This window comes from Sander lucioperca, chromosome 2 (assembly GCF_008315115.2).
Source record: "Sander lucioperca isolate FBNREF2018 chromosome 2, SLUC_FBN_1.2, whole genome shotgun sequence".
Taxonomy (NCBI): Eukaryota; Metazoa; Chordata; class Actinopteri; order Perciformes; family Percidae; genus Sander; species Sander lucioperca.
Window position 1 is genome coordinate 3,011,192 of NC_050174.1, and position 18,942 is coordinate 3,030,133.

At 39.6% G+C, this 18,942-nt stretch overlaps 2 protein-coding genes across 2 annotated transcripts; both read right to left on the reverse strand.

Moving 5' to 3' along the window:
- Positions 1-12,989: 12,989 nt before the first annotated feature.
- zgc:112294 (transmembrane protein 17A) lies at positions 12,990-16,242 on the reverse strand. Its single transcript, XM_031305019.2, has 4 exons — positions 15,813-16,242; positions 14,664-14,770; positions 14,013-14,126; positions 12,990-13,693 (listed from the first exon to the last, which is right to left on the reverse strand). The coding sequence occupies exons 1-4, from the start codon at positions 15,937-15,939 to the stop codon at positions 13,373-13,375; spliced, it is 669 nt and encodes a 222-aa protein (XP_031160879.1). The 5' UTR covers positions 15,940-16,242; the 3' UTR covers positions 12,990-13,372.
- Positions 16,243-16,483: 241 nt separating this feature from the next.
- On the reverse strand, positions 16,484-18,645 carry selenoe (selenoprotein e). The gene is made up of 4 exons (XM_031305632.2): positions 18,443-18,645; positions 18,086-18,162; positions 17,737-17,815; positions 16,484-16,828 (listed from the first exon to the last, which is right to left on the reverse strand). The coding sequence occupies exons 1-4, from the start codon at positions 18,548-18,550 to the stop codon at positions 16,685-16,687; spliced, it is 408 nt and encodes a 135-aa protein (XP_031161492.1). The 5' UTR covers positions 18,551-18,645; the 3' UTR covers positions 16,484-16,684.
- Between the last annotated feature and the right edge of the window lie 297 nt (positions 18,646-18,942).

Genomic DNA, 18,942 nt, shown 5'->3' on the forward strand with positions numbered 1-18,942 from the left:
TGTGGTGCTGCAGGAGGTGGTCACACAAGGATTACAAAGTGACTACAGATACAAGGCTTTGTACTATGTGTGCTTCAGCCACAAATTGTAAATGTACAGTGGTTATTGCACAACCTCACTTATATATGTACTTAATATTTTAATAGAAAAATCCTCAATGAGACCACAGCACTCCTTATAACAGCCAGCAGCTAAAAAGATGATTTTATCTCTGTGCATGAGCACAAAATGAATAAAAAAATACCCCTTATATTAGTTCCTAAAAGCACCATTAACCTAAAATCTCCAAAACAAATACACAATGCCTTTTGGCAGTGCTGACAGCCCACACGTGTTGCAATTGTGAGCATAAAATAGAAGGAAGTGATTTGAAGACTGAAAAGACACTTTGGGGCACAGGTAAAGTCTGAGTGAAATGTATATCATTTTGTGTGACCGGTGTAGACACTAAATGTGAAGTGTATATGTTCAGTCAGAGGTGTAAGATGAACAGTCCATCATGAGACAATGTAATAGGAGTTCAAAGCTAAATCGGTGATTAACTCTTTTAAACCCTAACCCTAGATAATTCTGTGGCTAACATTCCAACTTGAACCCCAATAGCAAATCAAGTCCTGCACAACAACAACAACCCAAAAAGCAGTCACACACGACATTTATGGAGACTGTATTGATCTGCAATTATTATTTTCTGTCATTGTTGTGCCTTTTCCTTTTTTCTTTCCTGTTTACATTTCTATATCATTATTCACAAAATAATTTCAAACATTTCAGTCGATTGTCTTTTTGCCATCAGGTAATGTTGCATTTCTTTCTCCATCAGCCTGACGGTGCAATGCAGCACACAGTGCAGCATTGGGGGAAGCTCTTTTTTCTCCCCAACCTTTCCTTCTACTCAAACTGAAACATCATCATTGCAGTCTCTAGACATCTGGCAATCACGCAGCAAAGACTTATAGACGTACTAGTGGTGTCACTGTTCTTTTAAAGGTACAATATGTAACATTTCTACATTAAAATGTCTAAAAACGACCATACCTATGTTATATATTTTTTTGAGTTCATCCCAAATTTTTCCACCAAATTTCAAACCCAGAGAAATCTGTTATTTTATTAGCAGTTAGCTACATTAACCCAACAAAAGGTGGGTTAAGCACCAAAACAAATAGTTAAGATTACAGAAATGTGAAGGGGGAGATCCTTCCGGGCAGCTGGGAGATCTCCTGCTGCCGACAACGGCCATAGAACGTCCTCGCCGTCCCGGAGATTCTCCCGGTAATCCCCACCCAAACCCTTCTCTCAGCCTCGTTGAGTAGCTAGCTAGCGTTACAACAAACCCCGTCCGCCCGGTGTTGAAACCATCCAAAAGGTGACATTGACATGTGAAATATATTGTGATAGTGTGGATTTGCTGGCTAATGTTTGCTTGCTGGCTCACTAGCTAACTGGTCAGCTACCAATACAGATCGAATCAAGAAAAACGTAATTATGTTGGGGAAAATGCAGCTATTTTATTAGAATGACATGAATAAACATTAGTAAACGTAACATGAATAAACTTGAATGGGTACATTCTTCCGTGAACAGATGCATTCTAACCATAGACTGTTAACAGTCTATGATTAGGCTCGTTCGAGATGAACTGCGCCTCGCCTGTAAAGTGGACGAGAGCAGGTGGCTGCAGCAGGGGGCGGTGACAAAAATCCATTGTCAAGCCAGCCCATTCCAGCAGCCTTCAGGCTGAACAAGAAGCCTTTAATCAGACAAATAGCTGTTAAAATCCCTCCAATTCAAAATAAAAGAAAGTTTATATAAAACGTCATCATGTTGAGTCGATTCTGAACCAATCAGCTGTTAGATCAGCTGAGAGGCCGGCGTTTCCCAGCATGCCCTGGGTTGGCCTAGGTCTTGCAGTCAGTGAAAAGCAACTGCGCTGCCTGCATCTCAGAACTGCGGCCGCCTTGATATTGTGAGGTTATCGTTGCCCACGTGTGACGTCGGGATCAAGTCAGGATCGATTCTGCGCAGACCTGGCTCATCTCGAACGAGCCTATTCTAACCAAGGAGGTAAGCCTCGCTTCAGAACTCAAACCTCCTATGGCGCCATTTTGATGCTACCAAACGATCACCCGCCGGTAGCATTCCATTGACTGCCATTCATTTTGACGTCACTTTGACAGCAAATAACTTTACATCTGAAGCGTTTAAAGACTCTATTTGCCCATTGTTGATTTCTAAAGAAACACAACAATGTATAAAAGACTCCATTAGCTTGTAGCCTATCTCACGTTATGGCTCCGTAGTAGACGTTTTTGTAAAAATAGGCTAACGATTGTGTCATAACCACGCAACTTACTGTCGCATAGTAGAGGAATTACCGTACAGTACAGGAGAAGCTCACAGGCAGTTTTGACTTACATTAGCTGTTTAAGTTTAATTACTAATGTTAACTAGCATTTTAGTTAGCAATAATTAGCCTGTGCCCATGTTATCTCCTTACATATACCTACGCTCTCCGTCTCTGCAAGATTGGGGATGATTTCTCTTGGCACAGCTACCAGAAGACTTACAACTTTCAGACAGGTTGCTCACGTCACATTTATGTTGTCTCTCTCAGTTGGAGGCTGTGCAGTAACGCTCAGCCATCACCAGAAAAGTGCTTCTAATATCCTTCACTGGTCTCCGTCCAGAGCAACGGGATCTGTTGGTCCATTGTACTGTACTGTCTATGATTCTAACCAGCGAAGGTGTTTAAGAATAAAAACTACAACTTCCATAATTCCATGCAACTTCCCAACGTCATCAAAAGTCTGTGTTTACAATCCATTGTTTTGGTTGAGAGACCCCTAGCGGCAGAAAGTTACATATTGTATGTTTAAATTATTTCAGTGCTATACATTTCCATCACTGCCTGCCAGATTCCAGTGTGTTATGTCTGTCTGTCTCTGCAATTGTCTTCAGGGGCATTATCATTAACGTCACGGTCATGGACCCCAGCCATGAGCTTGATTGGATCAGGAGTCACCGAACTTCCAATTTTAATTGAATTGAAGCTGCTCTCTCCCTAGGAGTCTACCGCTGGCCCATGGGTAGAAAATACTAAGCAGAGCATTAAGAATATGCATGAGATGGTTAAGGTGCATTTACTGGAGGCTTAGAAGAGGTTAATAGCCATTGAATATAATGTATTGGGTTTTTTTTCTGAAACATTTTCGTGGTCAGAATATTAGTGGCCTGATTCAGAAGTAACAGAATAAAAACAAACCATTAATATTTGGAAACTATACAGCCTCATGAGATAGAATTTGTGCCCTCATCTGATCATAAATTGTAATATTTTAATCTCTATATCTTGATTTTTAATTCCGCTTTTTATCTGCTGGGCTTCACATGACGAATTGTCAGGCTGGAAAATAGTTGTATTTTTTTTTTTTTTAAAGCCTGGCATCACTCTTTCACCATGCTTTCCCTCAAATGTTTGTCAGCTTAAAGGCAGCTTGATCATCCGGCTAACTATCACAGTTAGAACATGTTTTCCCATAAGCGCCTGTGGAGAATTCTCAGAAGCTCAGTGGCTTCCGCTTGTAACGTTTCTGCCCCCGACAAAGACACAAACACACCAGAACATGCACAAAATAGAGTTCATATGAGAGTACTTTTTGGGGAGTTAGGGGTAATGAGACATATTTCTCCTGTTAATATTCAAAAAAGTATTATTATTTTTTGTGTATTTGCACTCACTAATCAATTAGTGGAACTGCTCTTATCCTCCTGTAATCTCACAGACCAAAAGGCTTTAATACTTTGTCAAAACACACCTCAAACGGATATTGGATTCTGTTCTGAATCAACGGTTGGCAGGTCTGCGACTGCTTAATCCCAGCTTGGAAGTGGAACTCTTCTGTTTAATAGAAGGGCCCAAAGGAGCCTTCCTATTTATATTCATTCCATCAAAATTTCTTTTGAGAACAAAGAAAGCGTAAATCAAAATCCACAAACGGCAGAAGGTTTAGACAGAATATGCAATATGAGGTATGAGAACTTAGATTCAAAATGATTCAAATATGTACCATAATGATATAAATTGTCTATATCATAGATTAACAGCAGATGCCACAAATATTGACATTTACAAGTTAGATTACTGTATGTGATGATCTAGTTTACCTGCACATTGTAACTCTGTATGACAGAATCAATAAATATGACAAATGTAAGATTTTTGACCCTCCTTTGTTCTTTCTCATTGTAATAACAGTGCACACAGTCTGTAGTGGTCAGCCAGCAGTAAGCATGCTAGCTATTAGCCTGCTAGTCATAGTGCTAGCTCAGCTAGCCCCTGTCGGTCACATCACCCTCCCATTGCAGGTCATAGCAATCCAAGTGTGGGACCACGCAAGCGGGAAACAACAATGGTCTGGCTACACCTCCTATCTATTCTGGGATATGAGAAAAAAATGCTCTGGTCTTGTTTGTATTTCTTTGAAACAATCACAACCGTCTGGGCGGTGGTAAACCTTGATAGCAGAGATATTGAGAGTGGAGGGACATCCGCCAGATTATGTCAGGGTTTATCCCAGCAATGTACATCTTTTGAGCCAGACTGGGAAACAACAAACAAGTGTCCTTTTGAGGTACAGGACGATATGTTTACTTCTTGTATTATTTGTACGAGAAAACCACTGTCATGTTTCTGTGCCATGCTAAAAGGTGGCGATGTAACAGTAGCATAGGTTGAGAAGCATCTAAAGTCAGCAAACTAATTCAGTAACCTTGCAATATCTATCCTAAGTTTGCTTACATTACTGACTTAGCCAAACATAAGTCACAATATTGTCAATTTAAAACATGTGCTCTCCTTTGGGTATTAATCATTATCCTGTATTTGACAAAAGTAAAGAAATCTGCATGAGAAAAAACACGCCAGTATATAGTCAAGCCTCTCAAAAGCAGGCCTCAGTTTAGTTGAGACTCGAGCACCTGCCTGATGCAGGACTCATGATATATTTCTAAACTGATGAAAGAAAGATGGTTTATGTGCTCAGTCCTAGCAACAGCCAAGGTTACTGTAGATCCATTAAGTGTCAGGCTGAAGTGTCCTTGAGAGAGTTGGTTAACCCCCACTTGCTAGCTCTATGACATACCCTTTGATTATCAGATACTGTAAATGGCTAAACAAATTCACACCTGCTCAAGTACGATGTTTTTGTCAACTGTTCGTTTAGGGCCTATAGGTTGAGCTATGCTCACTGTGGGTTATCTCACAAACCTTGAATTATTGACATTTCTACAAATTAAATCAGTCTTGGCAAAAGAAGCAATACATTATTTTTCACAATAGTGTCACAGTGGCAACTCTGTAGGTAACAGAGATACTTGAGAACAGTTTTGAATTCAGTGTCTAGAACTCATGTAATGTAAATTGAGTGAATCCACAACAGCATGTTTGTGTTTACCAACCTAGTTGGCTAGTCTGGGATCAATTCATGACCAAGGGGGCCAAAAGGGACAAAAGCCCAGGTTTCTTTGGATGAAATGCTTGGTCGCAGATTTGTAGGCACTATTTTGCTTTTCATCCATCAGTTGTGTTCCAGTGACCATGACCAATACCAGAATTTCATCTAGGCAAATAGTGACTCCACTGAATTTCACTTAACGACGGGATATGGGGATGCTTTTTTCTTTGGCACATCATGAAGTTCCTTTCTGCAACGTATCTCATTTTGTTAAAACACATTGTTTTAATTGTCTTTTAACTGCAGGATAACATGCTTAATATCAACTATAGCTAAAGCATATATCAGGTGGTCTATTGTGTTGTTGTTGATTTGGCTGTGTTTCAGATTGGCCTTAATTCCCACTAAGAAGTGTTACAGTAATAACTCCTACTTGTAGAATTTACCAAGGACAAGGGCTTTGACAGGCAGATGGATGGATTTTATGATGTAGTTACATTTTATCTATAGTAGTTTACAACTTCTAGTGCTGGATGGATGGATGAATGGATGGATTGACTATGTTTGCTGGCAAGAGATCTGGCTAGATTGGAAGATTAGAAAATAGCTGTAGCAGGAGTGGAGAAAGATATGTTTTTATTTTGCCTAGAAATGTTTCTGTTTCATGGGAACTTTGGGAAGGCTGTGCATCAATCCCAGTACATGTTCCATTTTATTTCCTCATTTATTAACTCAAACATGTACTGTAATGTTTTATAGACATAGATCAACAACACGATTGAAGCTGGTAGCTTGATTGGTTCCAATACGCAAGACATTTGACAACAAAAAATTCCTTATCAATGTGCACTATGCCGGTTTCCTTACTTAATAAAAGAATGTTAGACCTGTAGTTAGCGACCGATCAACAGAGCTGCACATCTTATGTCAGGTCAGACTTTGAAAGACTATGGAAAATTTGGCACCACTGTGAAGAGAATTAAAGTAACTATATTGACAGTGGTCTTAACTATTTTCATTAATGACAGAGTGGAGTCGTGGCTTTTTTGGTGGCACTTTGACATTCCTAAACATCTTCCCTGATCCATAGCTTAATGTATGTTTTCAATATACATCTTGTCTCTCCATATTGCAAATGTACTATTGTCTACCCTGTAGATGTGGTATGTATTGCATGTCTGTGTTTCCCCTTATTAACGAGTTTGTTTTCCTAATTGAAGGTCTAGGGATTTACAATCTGTATAGCCTACAACAGGCTATACAGATTGTAAAGCCCTCTGAGGCCAATTTGTTTTTCTCCAGATATGAATTCTCTTGACTTGACAAAATGTGTTTATTAGTTTGGCTTTCAAATGTAAACTGAACTTACCTTCCGGACTTTTGGAAATACAGTATGTTTAACAAAGTAAATGGACCTTTGACTGAAGGCAGATGTATTGCATTCATATTGTCATCATGCATATTTGTGATTTATGTTTCACCATATTACAGATACATGGACAAAATCCTATCCTATGAATTCAGGGATCATTTAAATCTCAGGTCAACATTTATAGCCTCCAGTTTGCTAGACTGTAAAATCAAGTATGCATTTTCCTGCATATACACCACAGTGGCAAACCCAGCCAGAGCTTTTCAAAATGTTAGAATTCCAGCTCCTAGAGTAAAACAAGCCTCCCTCTAATGTAAAGAACAAATTCAGGTAACATGCAAATGCCTCTATTCAAAACACTCTCAAATTATAGCGAAATAAAAAATATAACACCCATAAACAGAATACAGCAGTGTTTGCTCTGAAGGCAGTACATTCTCCTGTGTTACCAAGCTCTGAAGATTATACTGTCACTCCTTGATAAAATATTAATCTGTACTGTATGGTAAGTGGCCATTTAAACCACCAGGAGAAGTGAATTGCCCTGCCATTCCCCCTTACCCAGGTAATAAGACCCAAATTGAAAATATCCAGCTACCAATTTCAGTCTGAGTTTCAATATTCCCTGCCTGCCAGTATGATGTCACATTTTCCACAGAGCCTGCTGGCTATAAAAGGTGAAGACAATACAAGTGGCGTTTGAATGAGATTTGAATTGTATTGCCCAATATCATTTAGAGTCAGTAATTTGACAATATGTATTCCGTACCCATAAAAGGCGATTTGCTTGGGTCATAGGAATGGCATCAAATAATGTTGCCATACATATGTTCCTATCAACTATCATATTGCTATTGATTTGAAGATAACAGGTCCTTTTCTATCAGCTGTATCTGGGGAAATAAGTAAGAAAGATTGAACAATGTCCCAGAGGATTTAGCGGTTGGCTTGTAGTATGACACTTCCTGCAGGCCTGCACCTGAGGCATACAGGATGTTCTTAGAAGTATGTTCCATTAATTGCTAATGGTAACAGGTTATGATAGAATAGCAGGGGGCTGCAGAGCCTTTGTGGCAGAAAGCCCTGAAGGCTAACCTCTACCAACAGCGTCCGATAGACTTGAATACGTGGTTAACGTTCTGAATTCACACAACACTACTTGGTTAGGTTTAGGCAACAACTCTACTTGGTTTGGTTCAGGTAAAGATTATGTCTTGGGTTAAAACAAATGTATGTTTGTTACATTAACGTAAGTTACCTACATAAGTTAAAATATATCTATGTTGACTTTTGTTTTTTCTCAGGACACAAACAGCAGCCTCCTGGGTAAAAGGGTTACCAAGGGGAACCAAGACTCGGACACCTCCGTTGGTCTGAGGACCTGCAGCATTTATTTATGCTCAAATTGCAGACTCTAGCTAGTGTACACTACATTGGCTGAAAGTAGACAAGCATACCTACATTTTGATGTACAGTATGTTGTATGACAAGGAAAAATTGTGGGTGTGAGAGCAAATTATAGAGAAGGGACTAAGATGATTTTTTTAAGGCTCTGTGCTCTAGCGATGACATCACCCACTGTAAGTCATGCAATACACACCCATTATAAACTTCCTGAAAGGAACACTAAACTTAAACTTAATTTTCACAACAACTGTTAAAGATATCAAACTAACGAGATAGAGCCTAATAGCTGACGTTTTTGTGAATGGTTTAAAGTATGATTGGTGTCTGTAGGTGAAATTATGAAGTAGGAGTAGCATTTTGAAGTAGAAGATGATTTGAAGCCTGCTCTCATTGACTTTTATTAAAAAAAAAAACACACACAAAGTAAGTATAAATAGCAGAACAAATGTTGAAGAAGTTCCATCATATGCTTAAAGAGCTGAACATTTTGATATTTTAATGTTTTTTGTAGCTGAACGTATGCAGAAGTTAGAGGCGACCAAAGAAAGTTGAAGAATGAAGAATCGGATAACAATACTGTGAATGCTGCTGAATCAGCATTCACCCAATTATGGTGCTCACAACAATAAAATAATTTGCAGAATGCAGCATTTTCTGGTACTTCACCCCATGCCCATTAGACCAAGACAAGACCAAATCTTTAGAAAAAACAGGTCACAAATATATTGTTTGTTTAAAAAAAATAAAAGGCTTAAAAAAGCAAACATTAATTAAAGAGGAGTAAATTGTGCATTTTGGGTGGTTATTTTCAGCTGCAACGGTGTGGCTCACTGATGTGTTTTTAAAAGTTTTTTGATAACAATGGTGTTCTATGGCACAGATAAATAAACTATATAAGGCTTTGGCTATTTACAGGAAATACTTCGTAGGATCAATTCATAAGAAAAAATATAGAATATCACCAGCCTTGTACTTTAATTGAAAAAATGTTTTCTTGAGTGAACTAGTCCTTTAAACAATCATGGTGTGTATTAGCTATTTGTCATCACAGTTTGTGAATGAAGCTAAACTACAATCAATTTGTGAGGGTTAAAGCTCATTGTTTAGCCATCTGGGATTAAGGGGACAGGAACATATCCAGGCTCTTGGCAGGGCCAGTGAGCTTTCCACCATGAAAGATTACTGAAATAAGGGATGAGGATGTCACTGTGATGTCTTCCATATTTCTACCAGCTGGTGCTTAGCACATGCTTGTTGGTCACATTTTGTGATAACCTCTGAGCTGCACCAAATCATAATTATGGTGACGACAGACTCACCGTACCGTACCCGAGCAGACGACACGCTACGCTGCTGTATTGTGGAAAAGACGTGAAGAATAAAACTTCATCAGAATTCATTTTTAAAGGATGCTAAAAAGCATGAGGGAAACAAATGTGTTTAGTGAGATAGAGAACATCATGTCCCCAGTCTATCCAAGGCTATTATTCACCACACTCCACCAAAGAAAGGCAATTTGATGAGGCGAAAGGTGCGAGAAGCTGCTTCAGATGTGACCACTGTGTCTCCAGAAGGAATTTCTATTCCTTTTTTCACCACCAGCTGGTTAACCTTCTTCCTCTCCTACAATATAGTCCATACTCATTAAAACAGGATACAGGAGAAGCTGAAAGAGTCAGAGCATCCTGGTGAACGTACAGTAGAGAGATTGGGGAGTGTAAAAGCAATAAATACAGAACATCAGTCAGACTAGTGTCACTTTAAAAGAGCTATAAGCTTGGCATCAGGACTGTATCACTATATCTGTTGACCGTAAATAATATACATATAGAGTTGTAAGAGAGAAGAGACGAAATATTGAACAATTCTCTGAGTAGCATTTAAAGCAAATCAATACAATAGGTATAGGATTAATTAGGATTCCTTGGTATAATTACTGCTAACTAATGAGAACAAGGTTGAGAGGATCATCACTTTAATGTTCACAGCTTTAGTAGAGCTAGTGTTTCTCACAATCGCCTCATTTTGTCAGTGTCTGTCTGCATACGTTTGTTTTCTCTTAGGCTTTACTGGAGAGGATACACATGTTGAAAGTGACTTTTCCATGAGCACTTTGCTTGTCTCAACATCTGCCATTATTGGACAGCTTTACCTCTGTTTGCACAGAAAGACTAGTCAAAAAGACAAACCATCACTTGGTACTCTTTCCTGTTGTGTGTTGTAAATCCCATTTTATGGAGTGTAAAGTAATCTTTAAAATCTGATCTGATTAAAAAAAAACCAGCATTTTCTCAATGTTGGAGAAGCCAAACCTAAACAAGGTCTGCACTGTGATCTTTCAACCAAACCCTGCAAATGCTTCCATGGTTTATAATATATTATATGATGGTGATTATTAGTGAAGACATGAAAAGTGGCCTGAGCTGGCAACAAAAGAAGTGAAAGCAACAGTAATAAGGCATCACAGGTACAGACAGACAACAAACAGACTGGCCAAACCACCCTGCATTTATATACTGGGACGAGGTAATGAGGGACAAGGGCCAGCTGGGCAGGCAGGTGAACAAAATCAGGTGATTAACTAAGGAAGAAACCTCAAAGAGGTATAAGTGATGTCATGTTTCCTGCCAAATTCTTACATCATAACTTTCAGATTTCAGAAAATTTTTATGATTACCACATACACAGCAAATTACACACACACACACACACACACACACACACACACATAGTGCGTTTCACTATCTTTGTGGGGACCCGTCATTGACATAATGCATTCCCTAGCCCCTTACCCTAACCTTAACAATCACAACTAAATGCCTAACCTTAACCCTTACCCTAATCCTAACCATAACCTAATTCTAACCCTAATCCTACAACCAAGTCTTAACCCTCAAACAGCCCTTTGAAGTTGTGGGGTCCAGCATTTTGGCCCAACAAAGCTGTCCGGACCCCACAAGTATACTGTATTCCCGGTTTTTGGACCCCACGAATATAGTTAAACAAGAACACACACACACACACACACACACACACACACACACACACACACACACACTCTCACACACACACACACACACACACACACACACACACACACACACACACACACACACACACACACACTCAGTTACCTCGTTACATTACTTCTGTCTGGTCGCAGATACAAGACTAAATGAAACTCACAATATGTGTATAATGTGTGTCTACACAGATATTTAAGTACATATGTAAATATATTTAGGGGCACAACTTTATATGTGTAAATATGTGTGGTGTGTATCTGCATGCTTTTCATAAAAGACTCAAGCATGTGCCGGCTGAGGAAATACATATGTCTGCTGTATTTCCCGATACAGTACCTCCTGTTTAGAACCACTTAGTAAACTGTTTTTTGTCTCCTTTTTTGGCATTTGTTTCTGTTATTTTATCTTTGTGCTAAGCACCAAACCGAGCTGCCTCATCACCAGTAACGCCACAAGGTCACACAGGTAAAATTCAAGATAGATTAAGCATTTTAAATTGAGGTTAAAGGGTAATGGCATCATGTAAGATCTTGTATGTGTTTGGTGCCACTTTGATTAAGGTACACTTGTTTCAACCCCTTCAGTGTTCAGATTTTAACTCTAAGGAAAATCAATAGATAAATATAAGAAAAGTAAATAGGTTTTCCACGTTTCTTTTTTGCAGCAATATGTGACCTCACGTTCCTTTTGAGCACCTACTTCCACATGAAGTGGTAAGCATAGGCCTGCATTACATCCTCCACTGAGGTTTTTTTTCCCATTTTCTGTTCTCCATGAACAGTGCAGCAGCCACTGCAGCTTGTTGTTTTCTGAATGTAAAGTAGAGCGGAATAAGCATGTTGGATCACAGAAACTGTGACTCTCACAGCTTGTTGACTACTTAGTGCACTACATGTTAAACCATTTCTCACCAGCAAAGGAATAATAGAGCACCAAACATTAGCTGTAAGCTTGTTGTGAAAACAAGTGTGACATCTATAGTGACTTAAATTCTATCCAAACAGAGGGATAAGATGTGTAGACAACAAAATGTGAAATCGATTTCCATGTTGACACGAGCAGGAGTTATAGATCATCAAATAATACATCATCATATTCAAGTGCGGATAGGCATAACCTTTATTATACTGCCAGAGGCTTTCCTGATCAGGACATGTGTAGCATTATAATCTGTTCTCATTGGACTTTGCAGCATGGTCAAATGCTCGCCATCCTTCTTTTGGTCGCTGACTGCCACTGTGTGGTCACACATATTTAACACAATTCTGCTGCAGTCAGGCTTTAACTCTTTCACTTTGCTAGCCTTAAGAAATTTGATTTGTGCATCCCACTCATCAAACTGTAATGGTAATATCATATAGCCTACTGTAGGAACAACTTACAGTTAAATTGGAAGAATTTAAAGTAAGTCTCACATTGTTCCTTCCAGGATCAAAACAACAGGTTACTCTACACCTGGTAAACACTAATCTTGTATCATGGGCTGAAGACAATTGAATCTACCTTGGTAAAAACAATTCTGTTCTACCAACACTCCAGCCTCCATTATCCATCATCATTAAAGAAGAGAAAAAAATGAAACCCTTTATAACACTGTTTGATAAAAGCAGCTACTGGCAATGTACTGCCTTGTATTTCTGAGGCCATTTTTTTTTTTCTTTGATGATGTGTTTTGCTGTGTTTTTATGTTGCAACATGACACTTTGGCTGACATGGTGTCAGGTTTTGACATTTAGAGTGGGGCTAAAACTGATGTTTTTCATCATTTTAAAACAACAGCAAATGTCAGGATTTTTTTTTGTGTTCTTTCTAGAGCTGTCATTTTACACACATGATCAGAAGTCATACAGGAAGATATGGCACACATACATTTCTGCACAGTGGCCTCAAAAGACCAGAATGCAATGCAGTCACATATAGATTGACAGAACACAGTTTTTACAAATTAGTTGGATAGTTGTATTTAAATGCTCACAATTTCAAATAACAAACTCACATCTGTTCTCCAGCAATTGCAGGGAGGCATTTGGGGAAGCACATAATGCTGCATAATGCAGTACTGTAAATTAGAGAGACAAGTTTAAGGTTAATTGGAAAAAGAAATTTTGACTTTAATGGTACATATTATGGGTGGGTGACATGGGCAGCACACTGCGGTGGTAGGGCAGCCCGTAGACAGGGCTCAGCCCTGTGTGGCGAAAGCTCTCCACCTTGCCAAACTGGCGCAAATGGAAAAGCAGTGTGAGCTTTCGGGTCATGGTCCTGAGAGCCAGGAAGGAAGCCAGGATCTGGGCGAGCAGGAAGAGGAGGTAGAGGGAGTGCACAGCTCTCTCTAGAGGCAGGATGATAATTCCTTCATCAGTCAGGAAGAACAGCAGCACTGGCAGCTGAAACATGAAAGACAGGAGCCAGAAGGCTGCCAGCTCTGGCACCTGATGACAGGGAGGGAAGGAGAATTTTGGGTTAGTGGATGGAGGCGATGCAAAGATAGAGCAGTCAGGCATCAAGTGCTTCGCTTGTATCCACACGAAAGCAACGACACGCACACACACCTGAACACACACACACGCACACGCACGCACACATACACACACACACACACACACACACACACACACAAACTTAATAGACAGTTGTAGCCAAGAGCTGATTGTTTACACATGCAGACAGAATACTTAAGCAGCCCCTTCCTCTGCTGTGTTATTATGGAGACAAGTTTATTAAAGAGCTCTGCATTGTGGTTTGAATTACCTTTTCCTTAAGGTTGCCAATGTAGCCCAGATAAAGTCTGACCGCTTCAGTGACTGTGAGGAGGATCATCCCGGTTATAAGCAGAGCCTGGTAGTACCCGGGAAGATAATAGAACTGGAAATAAAGCAGAGCTGGACTGTCAGGAAGGTATGACTTGCAGTTCAAAACACTTTAAACAGTATGCTATTTAGGGGGCAAACATACATAAAAACACTTATGAAAGTATGATGTGATTTTAACATCTTTCAAATGATTCTGATAGCACAAGTTTGGCTTTACAGAAAGATGAGACAATCCCGGTGAAGGTAGGCTGTGTTGCTTTCACTCCGTGGTTTTTTGGTTTGATCTGAGGGGGTTACCATGGAGTCTTTTTTGCTGCTACCACTAGACAGCGCCAAAGTCACTAGTTTTCCAATTTGACACAGTGGAAGTTGAATAAATTCAACACACCTCTGAATACATTAAATTATGACATTAGTGATGCAACATGCAGGTCATCCAAACTGTCCAATGAATTATCTATCAATTCTGAAAACACTAACCTTGCTATGGACCAAGAGTCTGTGAGTTGATTGAATGACTCCTCTTTTTAAAAGGATTTATCTAAGGTTTGTCTTATGAATGGTATCGCTTCCCTACCACCCAACTGACCTTGACTTCCAACATGAAAACAGCAGAAAACCACCAACAGGGAAAATAAAACATGTTGAAGTAAAGAAGCATCTGCAGGGGAAGGTAAGAAACCAGCTCGTTGACCACTGCAAGACAAATACAAGTCTACTGTATAAACACTCATATTCATTACATCCAAAGTTTTGCTATTATGAACACACACTTACAAAAATAATGTTTTCTTTGCACAATACAGGCAGTTGCATCTAATACAATGTTCCACAATTTAGATTTCAGGGGTAGCCTATGCTTTGTCTGTGTACAGAAGGTAGACACAATAATGTACACGTGAAAAGGGACTTAACTTTGAATCAAACTTAAAGGTGCACTATGAGTTCCTGCATGGTCACTTCTGTTGACGTTACAAGTACATTTCAAACAAAACAGAGCAAGCTCGCCCCTCCCCCCATGTTTCCGTAACTGTCATGACTAACTGACTAACTGTCACTAACCCCCACCCCCTCCCCCAACCATCTTGTCGGTGATTGGCTGGAGTGTTTTGTTGTATTTTGGTGGCTATCCTGTGCCTCTAGTGTTTGTTTGACGTTTACGACCCCTGTGTTGTTGTCTCCCGAGACCGGGCTTTTTCACAGTGTATTCAGGGGGCAGGCAGCTAGCGGATCAAGGAGAGATGCCTATGATTTGAGACAAAAATGAAATTGCGCTGAAACCATGCAGGAACTCATAGTGCAACTTTAATCAAAATAAGGGGCACCGCAAAGGTTGATCATAGGTTCAATAGCAGTAAGCAGCATTTGTGAGCTATAAATGAGGTCTGGACAGCAAAACCTTGGCGTGTGACTTTTAGTGGCATAACACAGGTAGCAAAATGTTCAAAACATACATCGATAATTGCAGGAGCATCATTTTATAAAAATATAACATAATATGGCAATAGAAACAGTATTAAAAATGTTTACAATGGTGAAGTTAAACGTAGTTGTTCTTAAGTGTTTACATTATTTTGTCTACCCCTCACATGATTTATATATCAGAACTTGTTTCAGTTACATATACTTACATCTTTTCCATATACATTATCACTATTATACGATAATGTATTCTAAAATGTGATCTTATATTGCAGTAAACTATAGTCGTAAACAGTCTATGGAAGCAGTAACCAACCAGACGCGTCCTCCTGCTCCCTGGTGAAGTCACTGTCTGCTGTCCTGTTGTTGGTGAACACAGAGCCTCCCATATAGGCCAGACCCATCTGCAGGTTCTCGGGAACAGGTGAGTAAAACACAGGCATTGTGGGTAGAGCTGGTGACCATGACGGAGCCAAGGAGTCAGGAAGTGTAATGGTCTAAAACTGTGTTTGTGTTCCTGCCAAATCTTGTTGTTTTAAGTCACACAAGTACACAAATGCATGAAGGCACAGATATAAATGAACACACTCAGGCGCATGCTGGCAGACTCCACTAATCAGATTATAGTGAGGTAGGCGGGCTGAGGATTAGGCTGAGTAAGCCGCATGGCAGTTTGTTAGTAAGTAAGCAAGCGGCCGTTCATGATGCCCAGTAAATTTGTTTATCTAATTAGAGAATGTAACATTCGTTAACGCTTTACAGAAATAAAGGGACCAAAATGAAAACCAGAACAATGCATGTTCATTTAGGAAAATACTAATCTTCCCTTTTTGCACACAAATAGAATTGTTCTCCCAAATACATATAAAACTCATTCAAATGTCTGTTTTCAGTGTGTGCACATTCTCTGCATTATGTTTTAATGTATACCATTCCAAGTGACTAGTAGCTTAAATTAAATGGAGACATCAGGGACATTAAATGCATCGATCCATTTGTTGTGGTGTTTTATGGCCTTTTTTATTTAAAGCACATAAACAGAGTTACACAGCAATGACTAACACACTGCACGCCGCACCCTGCCAGCGAGTCCTCAGAATGGTGCCTGGCTTATCGTTTTGGCCTTGGGGCCCCACTCGTCATTAATGTGACTGGGGTGCAGCGGCAGAGTTCGGCCACAAGGTGTCATCACAGCTCGTCCCTAGGGGTGCGCAGGGGGAAATGCTGGAACTCCTCTGGCACCTCTTCCCCTTTCTGGGACCTCTTGTAGAAACCTAGTGAGTCCAACAGGCTGCTGATCTCGTCTGCCTTCATTTTCTTCACAGGAACAGTCTGACGTGTCGGGAAGGAAACACACATGCATTTAGACACATGGATAAAGGCTTAAAAGCAGTAATGCAGTGTCAATTAGATGTAGGCAGAGAAGTATATGTTTTTTATTCTGATACATTAATTTGGTTGCCCAAAATTGGATTTTTGTTAAAACATGTTCAGTCACTGATATAGAGGTCCCTCCTTGCACATTTATTTTCATTTATTATTCAGTATTTTAGTCTCTGAAATACATCTTCATATGAAGTTAAATTACATTCTCAAAGGCCGCCCACATTATCCAATAAATGGAAACAAGAAACAATAGACCCTGAATGTGACAAAATAAAAACTTAAATGAAAAAAGCATTATGAGGGAAAAATAAAGGTGAAAACCCCAAAAATGCAGTAAAGTATGTTTACTTTTAAATCACAGCAGGGGCTCTTTGCGCATTTGGAAGAGGCTAACGCTAAATTAATTAGTATTGGTTTCAGTGGAGAGTTTAATTGTCTCCTACTGTCTTGATTGCAGATTCACAGGCTTTTTCTACTCTGACAAAAATAAAAGTCAGTGGGAAACACTGAACAGTTGTAATTTCAGGGCATAAAAAACAATTTCAGTTCAAATTCATATCATTAGTCATACCAACTGTCCTATTTCAGTACAGAAAATATTGCTCAGCTGTCAGAAACCCTAATTTATAGACTTTCTTACTCTCACTCTTTCTTTCCGTCTGTTTTTTTTGTAACTCTGTCTCGCTCTTTCAAACACACTCGGTCTGTGTGACTTGAAATCTGACAGATGATCCGATATCAGGTGCAGCAGTCATAAAACTTCCCTACATGAATCTGTCTTGACATCCTGGAGCTCCCTAGATAAGCCCCATCACAAGGTGGATGTGTAAAAGATCCCTGAAATCACATCTCACCTTTACAACCTCGTCCTTTTCGTTATAGAGTATCAGATGGGGATTCTTCTCCTCCGATGAATCGTATTCCAAGTTGTGGCTACACAGGAAAGAACGGATCAAGGGAAACAACAGGTAGGCAGTGAGGAATAAAGCACATTGCTATTTTTAGGCTCACTCAACATGATTTCAACTTAGAAGAGCACATTTTTTTGGAAAGCTCACAGAGCTGGCACCGGACTTGGCAACTTGCTAAAAACATTGTTTTGTGTATAAATGAGGTCGTGAGAAAGTCTTTTTTTTTTCTTCCTTTTTTTGTAAAGGTCAGGTCTTAACAACCAGCCTGAGGAACAGAAGAGTAAAAGGATACTATAAAGCCCAGCGCTCCAGAAGAAAATGATGGAGCTCGGGCATTTTCTTTATGCCTCATCCCACCACACTGGGAGCCTGCAGGAAAAATGACAGACAGTTAAAACAGCATGACAAATAGCATTGTGCACGCTTTGTTATTTGTTGGATAAAAGGTGCAAGAAATAGGTTTCGTATCTCAACATAATGCATACTGACAATGACAGCACATGGCTTATCCCCCCATCTTACTCATTTGCTTATTTACTTAGGCTACTGTGTTCCTATCACAAATTCCTAAACATTTTAAGGACATGACAAGATAGCCACATTGGAAGTTTGAAGTTAAAGTACATAAATGATTTCTATCTGTACTCACCAGCAGTTTACCTCTGGCTATATCAAGCTTTTCTTCAACCGCTGTGTCGTTGTTAGTGTCTGATGCTCTAACAGCGAGGGCAAAAGTGAGCACCAAGAAGGCCCACATTTTTTTCTGACAAATTAGTACCCTTGAGTGCTTTTGCCTAAGTTATTACCGACAATATATAACCCTTTAATCCACTTGAACAGTTTCTCAAGGTGGACAAGACCATGGCACATTCCTGTTGGGGGGCAGTGCCCTCCTGTGTTAGATCGTACTTACTTTTTCTTAGTGTTTTTCTATCACAAATTATTTGTAATCTGAAAAGTAGGTCAATGGTTAGACATATTGTTCTTTTGCTGTCAGCTCTTCTTTATTAGGTTGTTTTTAATTTTCCAAAGGCCATGAAGAGGCCCCTGGCTTTATAGTTTATAGTTTCTTCCACATCAGATGTCATTGGGGGTCCACAGAACATCTGTTCTCTTATCACTTTTTCCCATACAGTGTAACTTGCAGGT